The following is a 12,228-nucleotide window of genomic DNA, read 5'->3' as shown; positions in this document are numbered from 1 at the left end:
ACAGGTCTTTTGTGTCCCTCTCGGTCTATTCTTGATGTTACAGGCAATAGTATCTAGGGCCTAGAAGCAGAGGTAGGTTGTGCTCAACAGACCATTTCTGCTGCAGGATTTTGGATGTGGATAGCCTCTGGCCCTTCCATGGAATCTGGGATGTAAATAAACTTCTCTTTTCCTCAAGTTAAACTGAGTCAGTTTATTTTATTTAAACCTAAAACCAAAGAACCCACACCCACTGCCATTGAGTCAATTCTGACCCATAGCAACCCCCACTGGGTTTCTGAAGTGGTAAATCTTTACAAAAGTAGATTACCCAGTCTTCGTTCTATGGAGAGTACCTGGTGGGTTCGAACCACCAACCTTCTGGTTAGCAGTCAAATGCCTTAGGCACTGTACCACCAAAGCTCCTTTAAAACCTAGGAACTCTAAAATGCAAGCTTTGTAATGTAATATTTAAAAAGGTAAAAAAAAAAAAAAAAAAAAATGATGAAAGCACATGTAATGTTTTCTTAAACAAAATCAAATTAAGAATAATTCATTTTTGTGAATCCTACCTTTCCCCCAACCAGAGGCAAAATGTGCATCTTTCCAGTTTGACAATCCTTCACTGAGGAGACAATGAGGCAGGTGCCACAGAGAACAACCAGGCGTTCAGCCCACTTATGCAGCTGGGTCTTTCCCTTGCGCACATTATAGATGCCAGACAGAAGGATTCGGTCCAGATGATCCATCTGGCATGGTTTTTCTGTGAAGAAAAATGTATTTCAGAATATACCATTAAAGCAGTGTAAGAATACCAAAAGGGAAAAATAAACTATAAGGTAGCAATATTCAGCAACCCTATTTGTATATATAAGTAACCAAGAAATAAAAGTATTAGAAAATAAGATCTTGGTCCTAAAATATTATTCATCCCTGAAGTTCTATAGTGAAGTACCTGTAAATTTTGACTTATGAAGCAACATTTTACTTTGGGTGCTATAGTTAACCCTTCTTTCAACAATCAAATCTCCTATGTATACAGTACTGTGAGTGGTTAAGATCTGGAACTTTGGAGTCAAACATACTCAGGCTTGAATCTTAATGCTGTCACTTACCGTATTGCCCTGAACTATTTAATGTCACTGAGCTTTACTTTCCTTATCTATAAAGTTTGGATCTTAATATTATTTGCCTTCAGGAGGCTCTTAAAAAATTAAGATAAAAGCCTCTTTCTCTTCCTCCACACACATATACTTTTCCACGTAATCTTAATAATTCCCACAGCTGTAACATCTTCATGTACCTGACTCCTAGATCTGAATTTCCTAAGCTCTAGTCGCTCATTCTAAGGAGCTCTGGTGGTTTAGTGCCTAAGGCAGTTGACTGCTAACCAGGAGGCTGGCAGTTCAAACCCAACAGCCACTCCTCAGAAGGAAGGCTGGGCAATCTATTTCCCTAGTGATACTGCCTTAGAAACCCAAGGAGGGGTCACAATGAGTCAGATCTGACTTGACACTGGCACGTTGCACTGCGTTGCAGTCCCTCATTCTGTTATCAGACATTCCTAAATGGCTGTTGACCACCAATTCAAATTAAACATGTCTCAGACCAATTCAGCATCACCTAGGCAAGCCAGGTCTTCTTCTTCTTCTTTTTTTTTTTTTTTTTTTTCAACTCAAGCCCTTTCATTCTCCCCAAGTCACAAAATCTAAGAGTCAGGTTCACTCTTGGGTTGCCTCCCTCAACTCCTTTTTCAATCAACTGTGACTTATTAATTCCTCAAAAAGTCTCTTATATGAATAATTCCTTCCAATCCCCTAGTTCAGACTCCTATTAATTCATATCTGAATTATTACCCACATTGGTACCAGATTTATCTTTCTCTGGCTCACTTGGATCTGATCACTTCCAGCTACCACCTGCCAAACGAAAGCTAAGCTTCTTTTATTGCACTGAAGACTTTGAACAATCTGAACTTAAATTATCTTGATTCACAGAACAGGGGTAGAACTTCTCATTCCCCACCTGTGCTCTCCATTCCCTTTCTGCTTATTGAAATCCTGTCAATTTTTAAACCACCAACTCAAATGTTACTTTACCACAAAGACTTCCTTGACTCTTATAGATTGTTGTGATTTTCCAGAAAAGAACACAGAGTGGGAACTTCCACCAGCTATCAAAACATGTAAGTATACTAATTAAATGTTTTGTTATTGCTACAAGAAGAGAGAAATAGATCAGTGTAACAGAATAGAATACAGAAATAGACCCTGAGGCCAGGAACTTAGTAATAATAGTGGTGATGTTTTCAATCAGTAGGAAAAGGAGGAGCTATTCCTAAATGTTGGGGCAACTGGCTACCCATAAAGGGAAAACTAATGTTAGAGCCCTACCTCATACTATATTTTAAAAATATAAAAGTGGTGAAAGAAAAGACAGAATAAGTTTATGACCTAGGAGAGTGAAGGAATGCAAATGCCTAAAAGACTGATAAACAGGACTATAAAATTTTAAAATACACCTTAAGACAATGAACAAAATTAAAAGACCATTTACAGGCTGAGAAACAAAATGTATCATATAGTAACCAATGGGTGAACATTCTGAATATATAAAGAAGTTCTTTAAATCAATATGAATATGGTAAATATGCACAAAAATGTGAATAGGTAATTCAAAGGAAAATAAACCTAAATAAATGACAAAAACATGAAATAATATTTTACCATACTAGTAATCAGGGCAACAAAAAGTAAAGCAATGAAATCATTGTCTTATCCATCAGATTAGTAAAAATTTTAAATGTTAATAATATTGAAAAGGTGATTATATGGGCAAGGGGTACTCTGAAACACTAAAGATGGGATATAAATTTGTTCTGCCATAGTAACTATTAATATTCTAAATATGTATATATGTGTGCATAGCCTATAACCCAATTATTTCACGCTTAGAGACCTACTCTAAAGAGAACCACAGATGCTCAAAGAGGCAATTTTATTGCAATGCTATTTATAATACCCCCAAAAATGGACATAATGTAAATGTCCATCACTAGGCAAACAGTTACACACAGAGACACGATACACAACACTATGCAATTAAAAAATACATATAGAAGAAAAGTCTCTAACATGAGACAAAGTATATTATGTGAACTGCTGTATGAAAAGTGAATTTACTCTGTAAATCTTCACCCAAATCAAAATAAAATTTTTTAAAAAAAGAAGAAAAGTCTCTAAATACTTTTAAGAAAAGATTTCTAAGACATATTGTTGGGTGAATAAAAGCATGAACACCAACATCAAATAACACTATATAAAAATAAAACCCTAAAAATATATATTAGATAGGAAAAAAGCTTACAAAATTCTGAAAGGGCATAAACTAAATTAATAAGTTATAAATGTACTAGTAAGTGGGTTTGTAGAAGTAATTAAAAAAGCATTACAGAGAATGAGAATAAATTCATATATTATTACTTATACAATCATAACTAAAATTTTTCAAAGGGAAACATGTATAATACAAATGTTAAAAATGCACATAAAATAAGACAAAAAAAATACACAATCTAAACGTAGTTGTTTTAGGATGGTGGGATATTTTTCTAATATATTACTGCTGCCTTTTAAAAATGAAGTTTGAAATACACCAACTACCACGACATACTATTTTTTTTTTACAATTTGGAGCAAAGATTAATTTTAACAATGATTTCTAATGTTGGCAAAAGGTGTAGGGAAATGAGTGCTTTCAAATTCTGTTTATGAAAGTATATAATGTTATCAACAATCTATGCAATCTAGGAATATTTAATCAAAATGAAATGTATATAGATGTACTGACTCTAAAATTCTACATGTAGAAATCACAAGCCCTTTCCTCTGCACTGCTGTTGTTGTTGTTATTTGCCATCGAGTTGGACCCAACTCATAGCGACCCCTCCTTGGGTTTCTGAGGCAGTATCACTACGGAGGTAGATTGCCCAAGCTTTCTTCTGAGGAGTGGCTGGTGGGTTTGAACCACCAGCCTTCTGGTTAGCAGTCAAGCGCCTTAGGCACTACGCTACCAGAGTTTTTTTTTTTTTTTTCCCTCTACGCTAGAGGTCAGATAATTCCTTGATTTTTCTAATAATCATTTAATTATATTTTTATCACTTATGTATGTGACTTGCATTAGTCACAATAGGTTAAGCTACTGTAACAAACAGAAAGCAACAGAAATTTAATTCTCAGGGTGGGCATTCAGATGGCCAGGGCACAAGACTGTCATTCAGAAACTCAGGCTGATGGTGACTGACATTTTCATTATTAACTTCAAGCACTGCCCTGATTATGCCTAGTTCACAGAAGAGGAAAAGAGCACTGAGGAGCATGCACAGGAGGCTTAGGAGACAAGCACAGAAGCTGTTGTTGGTGGGTGCTGTTGAGTTGCCTCCAACTCACAGCGACCCTATGAACAGCAGAACGAAACACTGCTCTGTCATGCGCCATTCTCCCAATTCTTGTTTTACTTGAGCCCATCATTGCAGCCACTGTGTCAATCCATTTTATTGAGCGTCTTCCTCTTTTCCACTGGCCTTCCACTTTACTAAGCATGATATTCTTCTTCAGGGAACGGTCCCTTCTGACAACATGACCAAAGTAGGTGAGATGAAATCTGGCCATTCTCTGTCCCGAGGAGCATTCCAGCTGCACTTCTTCCAGAACAGATTTGTTTGTTCTTCTGACAGTCTGTGTGGTACTTTCAGTATTCTTCACCAACACCACAATTCAAAGACATCAATTCTTTGGTCTTCCTTAATTAATTGTCCAGATTTTACATGCGTATGAGGTGACTGAAAATACCATGGCTTGGGTTAGGTGCACCTTAATCTTCAAAGTGACATCTTTGCTCTTCAACACCTTACAGAGGTCTTTTGTAGCAGATTTTCCCAGTGCAATATGTTGTTTGATTTCTTTACTGCTGCTTCCATGGGTATTGATGCACACATATATAGGTATGGGTAGTTCTACATACATACTTGCAAATGCTGCATGTGTCCTCATATATATAATAGAGCACACAAACAGCACAGTTATAGAAACTACTTAGACATTGGAAATGAACTATTGGACCTGAAGGCTAAAGACCATAGTATTGGGAGACTTTTAGGTCAATTGGCAAGATATAGTTCAGAAATATAACGTTCTGGTGAGTAGTGCCTGAGGTCTTAAAAGCTTGCGAGCACCCATGTAAGAAGTCATCTAAGAATATTGGTCTCTCCCTGCCTGAAGCAAAGAAGAATGAAAAAAAAAAAAAAAACACTCAAGTAAACAATTAGTCTAAAGGACTAATGGCCCACGTGAACAACAGCTTCCTCTAACCTGAAACCAAAAAAAGTAGATGGTGCCTGGTGACCACTATCTACCCTTCTGACCAGGACCACAATAGAAGGTCCCTGGTTAGAATGGGTACAAAGCAGAAAGAAATTCAAATTTAAAAAAACGAGAGAGAGAGAGAGAGACAGAGATACAAGATTTACTGGTCTGAAAGAAACTGGAGGAACCCCCAAGACTCATTCTAAGACAGCCTTCCAACTTGAAGGAGCTGATGTCACTCCCAGATGCCACCTTTAAGGCAATTAACAGACATGCCAGTAAAATAAACAATAATACCTCGGAAGAATTTGCACCTTAGAACAATCAACTATGTGAGACCAAAAGGGCAACATTTGCTCAAAACCAAAGATGAGAAGCCAAGAAGGGACAGGAAAACCGGATGAACAGAAACGGGGAACCCAAGGAGAGAAAGGGGAGAGTGGTGACACATTGTGGGGATTGCAACCAATATCATAGAACAATCTGTGCATGAATTATTAATTGGAGAACTAATTTGCTATGTAAACTTTTACCTAAAGCATAATAAAATGTTCAAAAAAAGAAAAGGGAAAAGAATTTGATGTACAGTGGTACTGCCACACATAGGTGAGTTCTGTCCATTTTGAACTTCAAATAGAAATACATTCTATGATTATTTTGTGTCTGATTTCTTTTGTTTGTGTTTATGCTAATGTGCACAGGAAGAAATGTTCTCGCTAGGAGTTACCCTACCTCAGCTGTAGTCCCAGAACTACCACTTCACCAGTAAATCACATACTCTAGACTTCATTTCCTATGCACAAATAAGGGAGTTGGATAATGTGCTTTCTTACTTCCCAAAATTGATCATGCCGCCCCCTCACTTTTAGTGAAATGTTATCTCCACTGCCTTTATAGCAGAAATAATGAAACAGCACTGAGCCAGTCATTCCACTCATCTTCCCCCAGCACTACCACTCCAGTATGATTGAGAACTAGCATTTGCACAGTGGCTTCCTGGGGTACCGGATGCCTTTATTAATGAGAGAACATAATATTAACTTGTTTGAACTTAGGCCCTATGACCCTAGCTAGCTACACTAACACTATATTCTAACTAAGCTAATTCACCACTCTACCCACGTAATATCTTAAGGTATATGCTTCAAAGAGAATACTTCAGAATATCTTTCCTTCTGGTTGCCTCTAGATTATGGAACCAGATGGTTGGAAGAGAAAGAAGGGAGGGAAGGAAGCATATCTTTTCTGGTGGTTTTAAGATATGTCCAGACTCTATGGCATACCTTCCTTTAAAAGGTGGAGCCTAAGTTCCCTCTCTTTAGTGTGGGCTGTACTTAGAGACTAATTCCTAGCAAACAGAATGTGATGGAAATGATGGTCATTTACAGAGTCAAGATAATTAAAGACATTGAGGCTGTGTGTGTGTGTGTGCGCGTGCATGCAGGTATGTGCTATATCACTGGAAGAAGTCAGCTGCCGTGCCATGAAAATACTTTGGCAATCATGGTGAAAAACTGAGGTCTCCTGCCAACAGCTGGCAAGGAACTGAAAGACCTTCTACCAGTAGCCATGTGAGTGAACTTTCTTTGAAATGAATCCTCCAGCTCCAGTCAAGTCTTCAGATAATTACAGTCCCAAGTAACAGACTGACTGCAATCTCATGATACCAGAACCAGAACCAACCAGCTAAATTGCTCCTGGATTTCTGACACACAGAAATCATATGAGGTAATAAATACCTACTATCATTTTAAGTTTTAGGGTATTTTATTATACAGTAACAGATAAAACTATTATTTTTGCAGTACCTAATTTTTGTACCTTTTGCTTTTAGTACTATATGCATATACTGCCCGTTTTCAAAAACACGTATCTTGAAAAACCTCATTCCTAAACATAATTTCCTCATTGGAATTATACTAGCTTATCTAAGTTAAAATAACTCATTTTTGGAAAGGTCCCCTGTTTAAGACCCCCAAAACATATAATTATGATGAACTGGCATTTTTTAAAACTCCTTTGGAACTATCCCCATAAGGGGATCCTGGACATGCTATAATTTATCAAGTGGTGGGAAAAACAACCAGAATCAATGCTGATCGTTTTATCATAAAACTGAATGTAAATGTAATTGCAATGGGTAAAAAGCACTCTTTTGCATTTTTAAGGCCCAACTTTCATTCTAGAATGAGAATGTAGAATGAAGAATGAAGAACTCTGATAAACCTTAACATTAAAATAAAAAAGAGGACTAGCATAAATATTTAGCAAATACTAAAACAATAGCAATGAAGGAAGTGGTAACATGATTCACAAACAAAATGAACTCAGCATAGGAAATTATATGGAACAAAGAAATCGACACAATGAAAAAGCACATTATAAAAATGACAGCAACAAATTCTATTTGCTGATAATTACACATCTGGCAAGGGACTTATCTCTAAGATTAATGGAAAACTCCAATGCCTCAACACCAAAGAAATTAACAATCCATTTGAAAAATGGGCAAAGACATGAATAGACACTTCACGAAGGAGGATATTCAGGTGGTCAGCTAATACATGAAAAGATGCTCACAATCACTGGCCATCAGAGCGATGTAAATCAAAACAACAATGAGATATACTGTCTCACCCCAGCACTGATAGCAAGGTTCAATGAGACAGAAAATAACAAATGCTGGTGGGGATATGGAGAGACTGGGACTCTCATACACTGCTTTTGTGACTGTGAACGGACACAACCACTGTGGAAAGCAATATGGCAATTCCTTAGAAAGTTGGAATTGGAGATACCATTTGACCCAGCAATCCCATTACTAATTACTAGGTACATATCCTAGAGAGGTGAGAGCCAGGATAGGAACAGACACATGCACGCTCATGTTCATCACAGCACTATTTACAACAGCAAAAAGATGGAAAACAACCTACGTGCCCATCAGTGGAAGAGTGGATGACCAAAAAAAAAAAAAAAAGACCCATGTCACTTTAGTTTTGTGTATTTCACTGTATATAAATTATATTTCACTAAAATGCATTTAAAAAAAAAAAAGAACGAAGAACTCAGGTCCAACCATAATCAGATAATTAGTATCCTTCTGTTTCAAGTCCCCTTCCCCATTTTTCTTTAAACTCAGTTTTATAGTTCTTGTTGTTGTTATGTGCCGTTGAGTCGAACCCAACTCATAGCGACCCCTCCTTGGGTTTCCGAGGCAGTATCACTACGGAAGTTGATTGCCCCATCTTCCTTCCAAGGAGCAGCTGGTTTTGTAGTGATACCAAAAAAAACAAAACAAACTCACTGCGGTCAAGTTGGAGCCAACTCATGGCAACTCCTCCTCGGCTTTCCGAGGCAGTATCACTGTGGAAGTAGATTTCCCAATCTTCCTTCTGAGGAGTGGCTGGTGGGTTCTAACCACCAGCCTTCTGGTTAGCAGTCAAATGCCTTAGGTACTACGCCACCAGAGCTCCTTTATAGTGATAGGTGTGTTATATTACTTGTATTAGTGTTAAAAGACTTTTTCTCATATTTAGAGTCAACGTGGCAACTATTCTCCCTCCATGAATTAGCAGAGGATTTAATTTATACTTCTCTTTCTGGCACTTAAGCAATCATTCACTTAACTTCATTCATTACAAGAACTCCATGAATGTATGTGTCTGTATTTAATTCCCTTACACAAAAAAGTAACATGCTTTGATATACATATATACTCGTGTGCACCTTACCTTTTTCACTTACCATAAAAATTACCCCATTTCAATTCACAGAAATCACCCTCATTCTTTTCTTACAACTGCATAGTTTTTTATTGATTGAATGATAGGTGACATATTTTATTTACCTCAGGGGAGGTATACCACTGAGTTATGAATTAAAAGTTTTTCTTTTTGGTCTGGAAAAAAACTATCATCATTTCAAGTAAGGATGACAACATAGTTCTAATATCTACTGAACAGTCTTGCCATAGGCATTATCAGAAAATCTAAATATAGCCTGTACAGCTGACTATGTTTCTATGAGTATAGAAAGAATCCATGTTTTGACTGCAGAACCCAATACTTTTAAAAATCAATGTTTACATTTCCTGAGAAAAATCCAGAAAAGTCTCAACAAGCCACAGCAGAACTTTCCAAACTCTCTTCCTCACCAAATCAGAACACACATTATGCATTAAAAATAAAATCAATGCCAGATAAACAATGTTACTTTTCTTTCTTTCTAAGGTAATATATTTGTTATAAAGGAAATTCTTAACTGGTTTCCTCGAAGACAACGGCTAACCTTATACTTTTCTAAAACATAAAAAACACAAAAATTACTTAGACTTAAACCTAGTCACAAGAAGCTCTAGTAGTGTAGTGCCTAAGGCATTTGACTGCTAATCAGAAGGCTGCCTGTTCAAACCCACCAGCCACTCCTTGGAAGGAAGATTGGACAATCTACTTCCGTAGAGATACCGCCTCGGAAACCCAAAGAGGGGTCACTATGAGTCAGACCCGATTCAACGGCTATGAGTCGGACCCGATTTGATGGCTATGAGTCGGATCCGATTCGATGGCTATGAGCTTGTTTTATTTGTTTGTTTAAACCTAGTCACAATAATCCTTTAACTACATTTTTCTTATCAGAGTTAAGGTAAAAATGTACTTCTTCCTTTTATTTAAGTCTAAAAAACTGAGTTGCTAAATACAGATCTGGACAACTAACAAAAATTGAGACTGAAAGTAGCAGAGAGCAAACATTAATATAGTTTGGCCAAAAATAAGTAAGAGGTGGGGAAAAGACTGGTAAGAATGATCTTTACTCAAGAGTGAAAAGAAAGAAAACCCAAAACAACATCACAGAGCAGTGTTCCCAAACAGAGAAATTAATGGGAATAAAAAACTCACAGCTTTTAAGAAACTACATGTCACAAAATAAAAATTGTGATGAAAAATTATAAATTAAAGCTTTTGTAAAGAACATTATGATCACTTTTCACATTAAGTTATAAGAGTTGTTACAAATATTAAAAATAGAAATTCAGATACTTAACAATGTTGTTTGCAGCATTATTCACAATAGCCAAAAAGAGCAAACCACCCAAGTGTCCATCAACAAATGGATAAACAAAACGTAGTATATACATATAACGGAGTATTATTCTACTACAAAAAGGAATGATGTTCTAATACATGCTAAGATATGGATGAGCCTTGAAAACACTATGCTAACTGAAATAAACCAGACACAACAGAACATACATTACAGGATCCCAATATCTGATATATCTACAATAGAAAAATACACAAAAACAGGAAGTACATTAATGGTTACCATGGGCTGGAGAAAGGAGAGAACAGGAATTACTGCTTGGTGGATGCAGTTTTTGTTTGGGGTGATTAAAAAAAAAAAAAGGTTGGTAGCAACTGGGGTCTTAAAAGCTTGGGAGCGGCCATCTAAGATGTAACTATTGGTCTCTCCTCCTCGTCCAGAGCAAAAATGAGCAAAGAGAATCAAAGACACTTGGAAGCACTTAGTCCAAAGGGCCAATGGACCATGTGATCACCAGCCCACACAACCCTGAGACCAGAAAAACTAGATTACTCCTGGCTACCACTGAATTGGAGACCCTGGATAGAGTGGGAGAAAAATGTGGATCAAAATTTTTAAAAATTAAAAAGACCAGAGTTATTGGTCAGATAGAGACTGTTGAAACCCCAGAAGCTACAGCCCCTAGACATCCTTCAAGCCTGGAAATGGACTCACTCCCATGGCTAACTTTCAGCCAAACAACAGACAGGCCTATGAGCTGAACAACTTACACCAGGGAGATGCACTCTTTAGCACAGTCAACCATGGGAGATCAGAAGGGCAGCATTTGCACAGGGAGAAAGCTAGGGAGGCAGAGAGGCATAGGCAGGAAAGACACGGGGAAAATGGGACCACAGGGAGGAAGTGGGAAGAGAGCTGTAACACTGTGGAGATTGTGATCAGTTTTACAAAACAAAATGTGCTTTAACTGTTGAATGTAAAACAAATCTGCTTTGTAGATTTTTATCCAAATCTCAATAAAAAATTTTATTTAAAAAAAAAAAAAGGAAGGAGACAGCAAATTTGCTCACTGAGCTGAATGTCAAGATAAAGACCAGAAAATCACCCTATAACACCATGGAGGTGATTGTGTTTTGATGGAATTAGAAATACAAGTGATCTACTGAGGTTATTTGTGTGGCTCCAGGTGCTTTCATTAATTCACTCAAGAACAAGGAATCTCTGCTGTATTTCTTAATATCAACACATACTTAAATATTTATTTACTTGAATTTTTATTGTGATTTGGGTACAGTTTACAAAGCAAATTCATTTTCCACATAGCAGGTCATCACATTTTGTTTCATGACATTGACTTTAAGCCCCATAGAAAATGTTTTGCATTTTGGGGCTGATTGCTATTAAAAATACTGGGGTTCAAAAAAAAAAAACCTTTTGGAAAAAGATAGTGATAATGGTAACACAACATTGAGAATGTGATTAATGCCACTAAATTATACATTTAACAACACTTAAAATGGCAAATTTTAGGTTTGATATTTACCACAATTAAAAATAAATAAACAAGCAAAAAAGTATAGAAAGATTAAATGATTGATTTGTGGAATCAGAACAAAGGATCTTAATAAATAGTTTTGCCTACAAACACTAATAGTTTAACCATTTTGATGCAAACCCTTGATAAGTGAGACATATTAATTCAAAATTGTTAAGTGTTAAATGGCTCTGTCATATATTAACTGTAGGAGAGTTCCGGCAAGATGGCGGACTAGGCAGAAGGATTGCACAGACCCTCTTCAACAAAGAAAAGGGAAACCAATTAACACAGACACAGAAGATAATT

General features: G+C 36.8%; 1 protein-coding gene across 1 annotated transcript in view; it reads right to left on the bottom strand.

Annotated features, from left to right (window-relative positions):
* Window positions 1–12,228, bottom strand: part of PHLPP2 (PH domain and leucine rich repeat protein phosphatase 2) — a 108,378-nt gene that overhangs the window by 60,824 nt on the left and 35,326 nt on the right. The window contains exon 4 of the mRNA XM_007940334.2: window positions 552–742. Within this exon, the coding sequence (XP_007938525.1) occupies window positions 552–742 (191 nt within the window). The remainder of the gene's footprint in view (window positions 1–551; window positions 743–12,228) is intronic.

This window comes from Orycteropus afer, unplaced genomic scaffold (assembly GCF_000298275.1).
Source record: "Orycteropus afer afer isolate SDZICR_OR568_19922 unplaced genomic scaffold, OryAfe1.0 scaffold00067, whole genome shotgun sequence".
In the NCBI taxonomy this organism is placed as follows: Eukaryota; Metazoa; Chordata; class Mammalia; order Tubulidentata; family Orycteropodidae; genus Orycteropus; species Orycteropus afer.
Note: the sequence above shows the minus strand (reverse complement) of the source record. Positions and strands in the feature narration are given on the sequence as shown.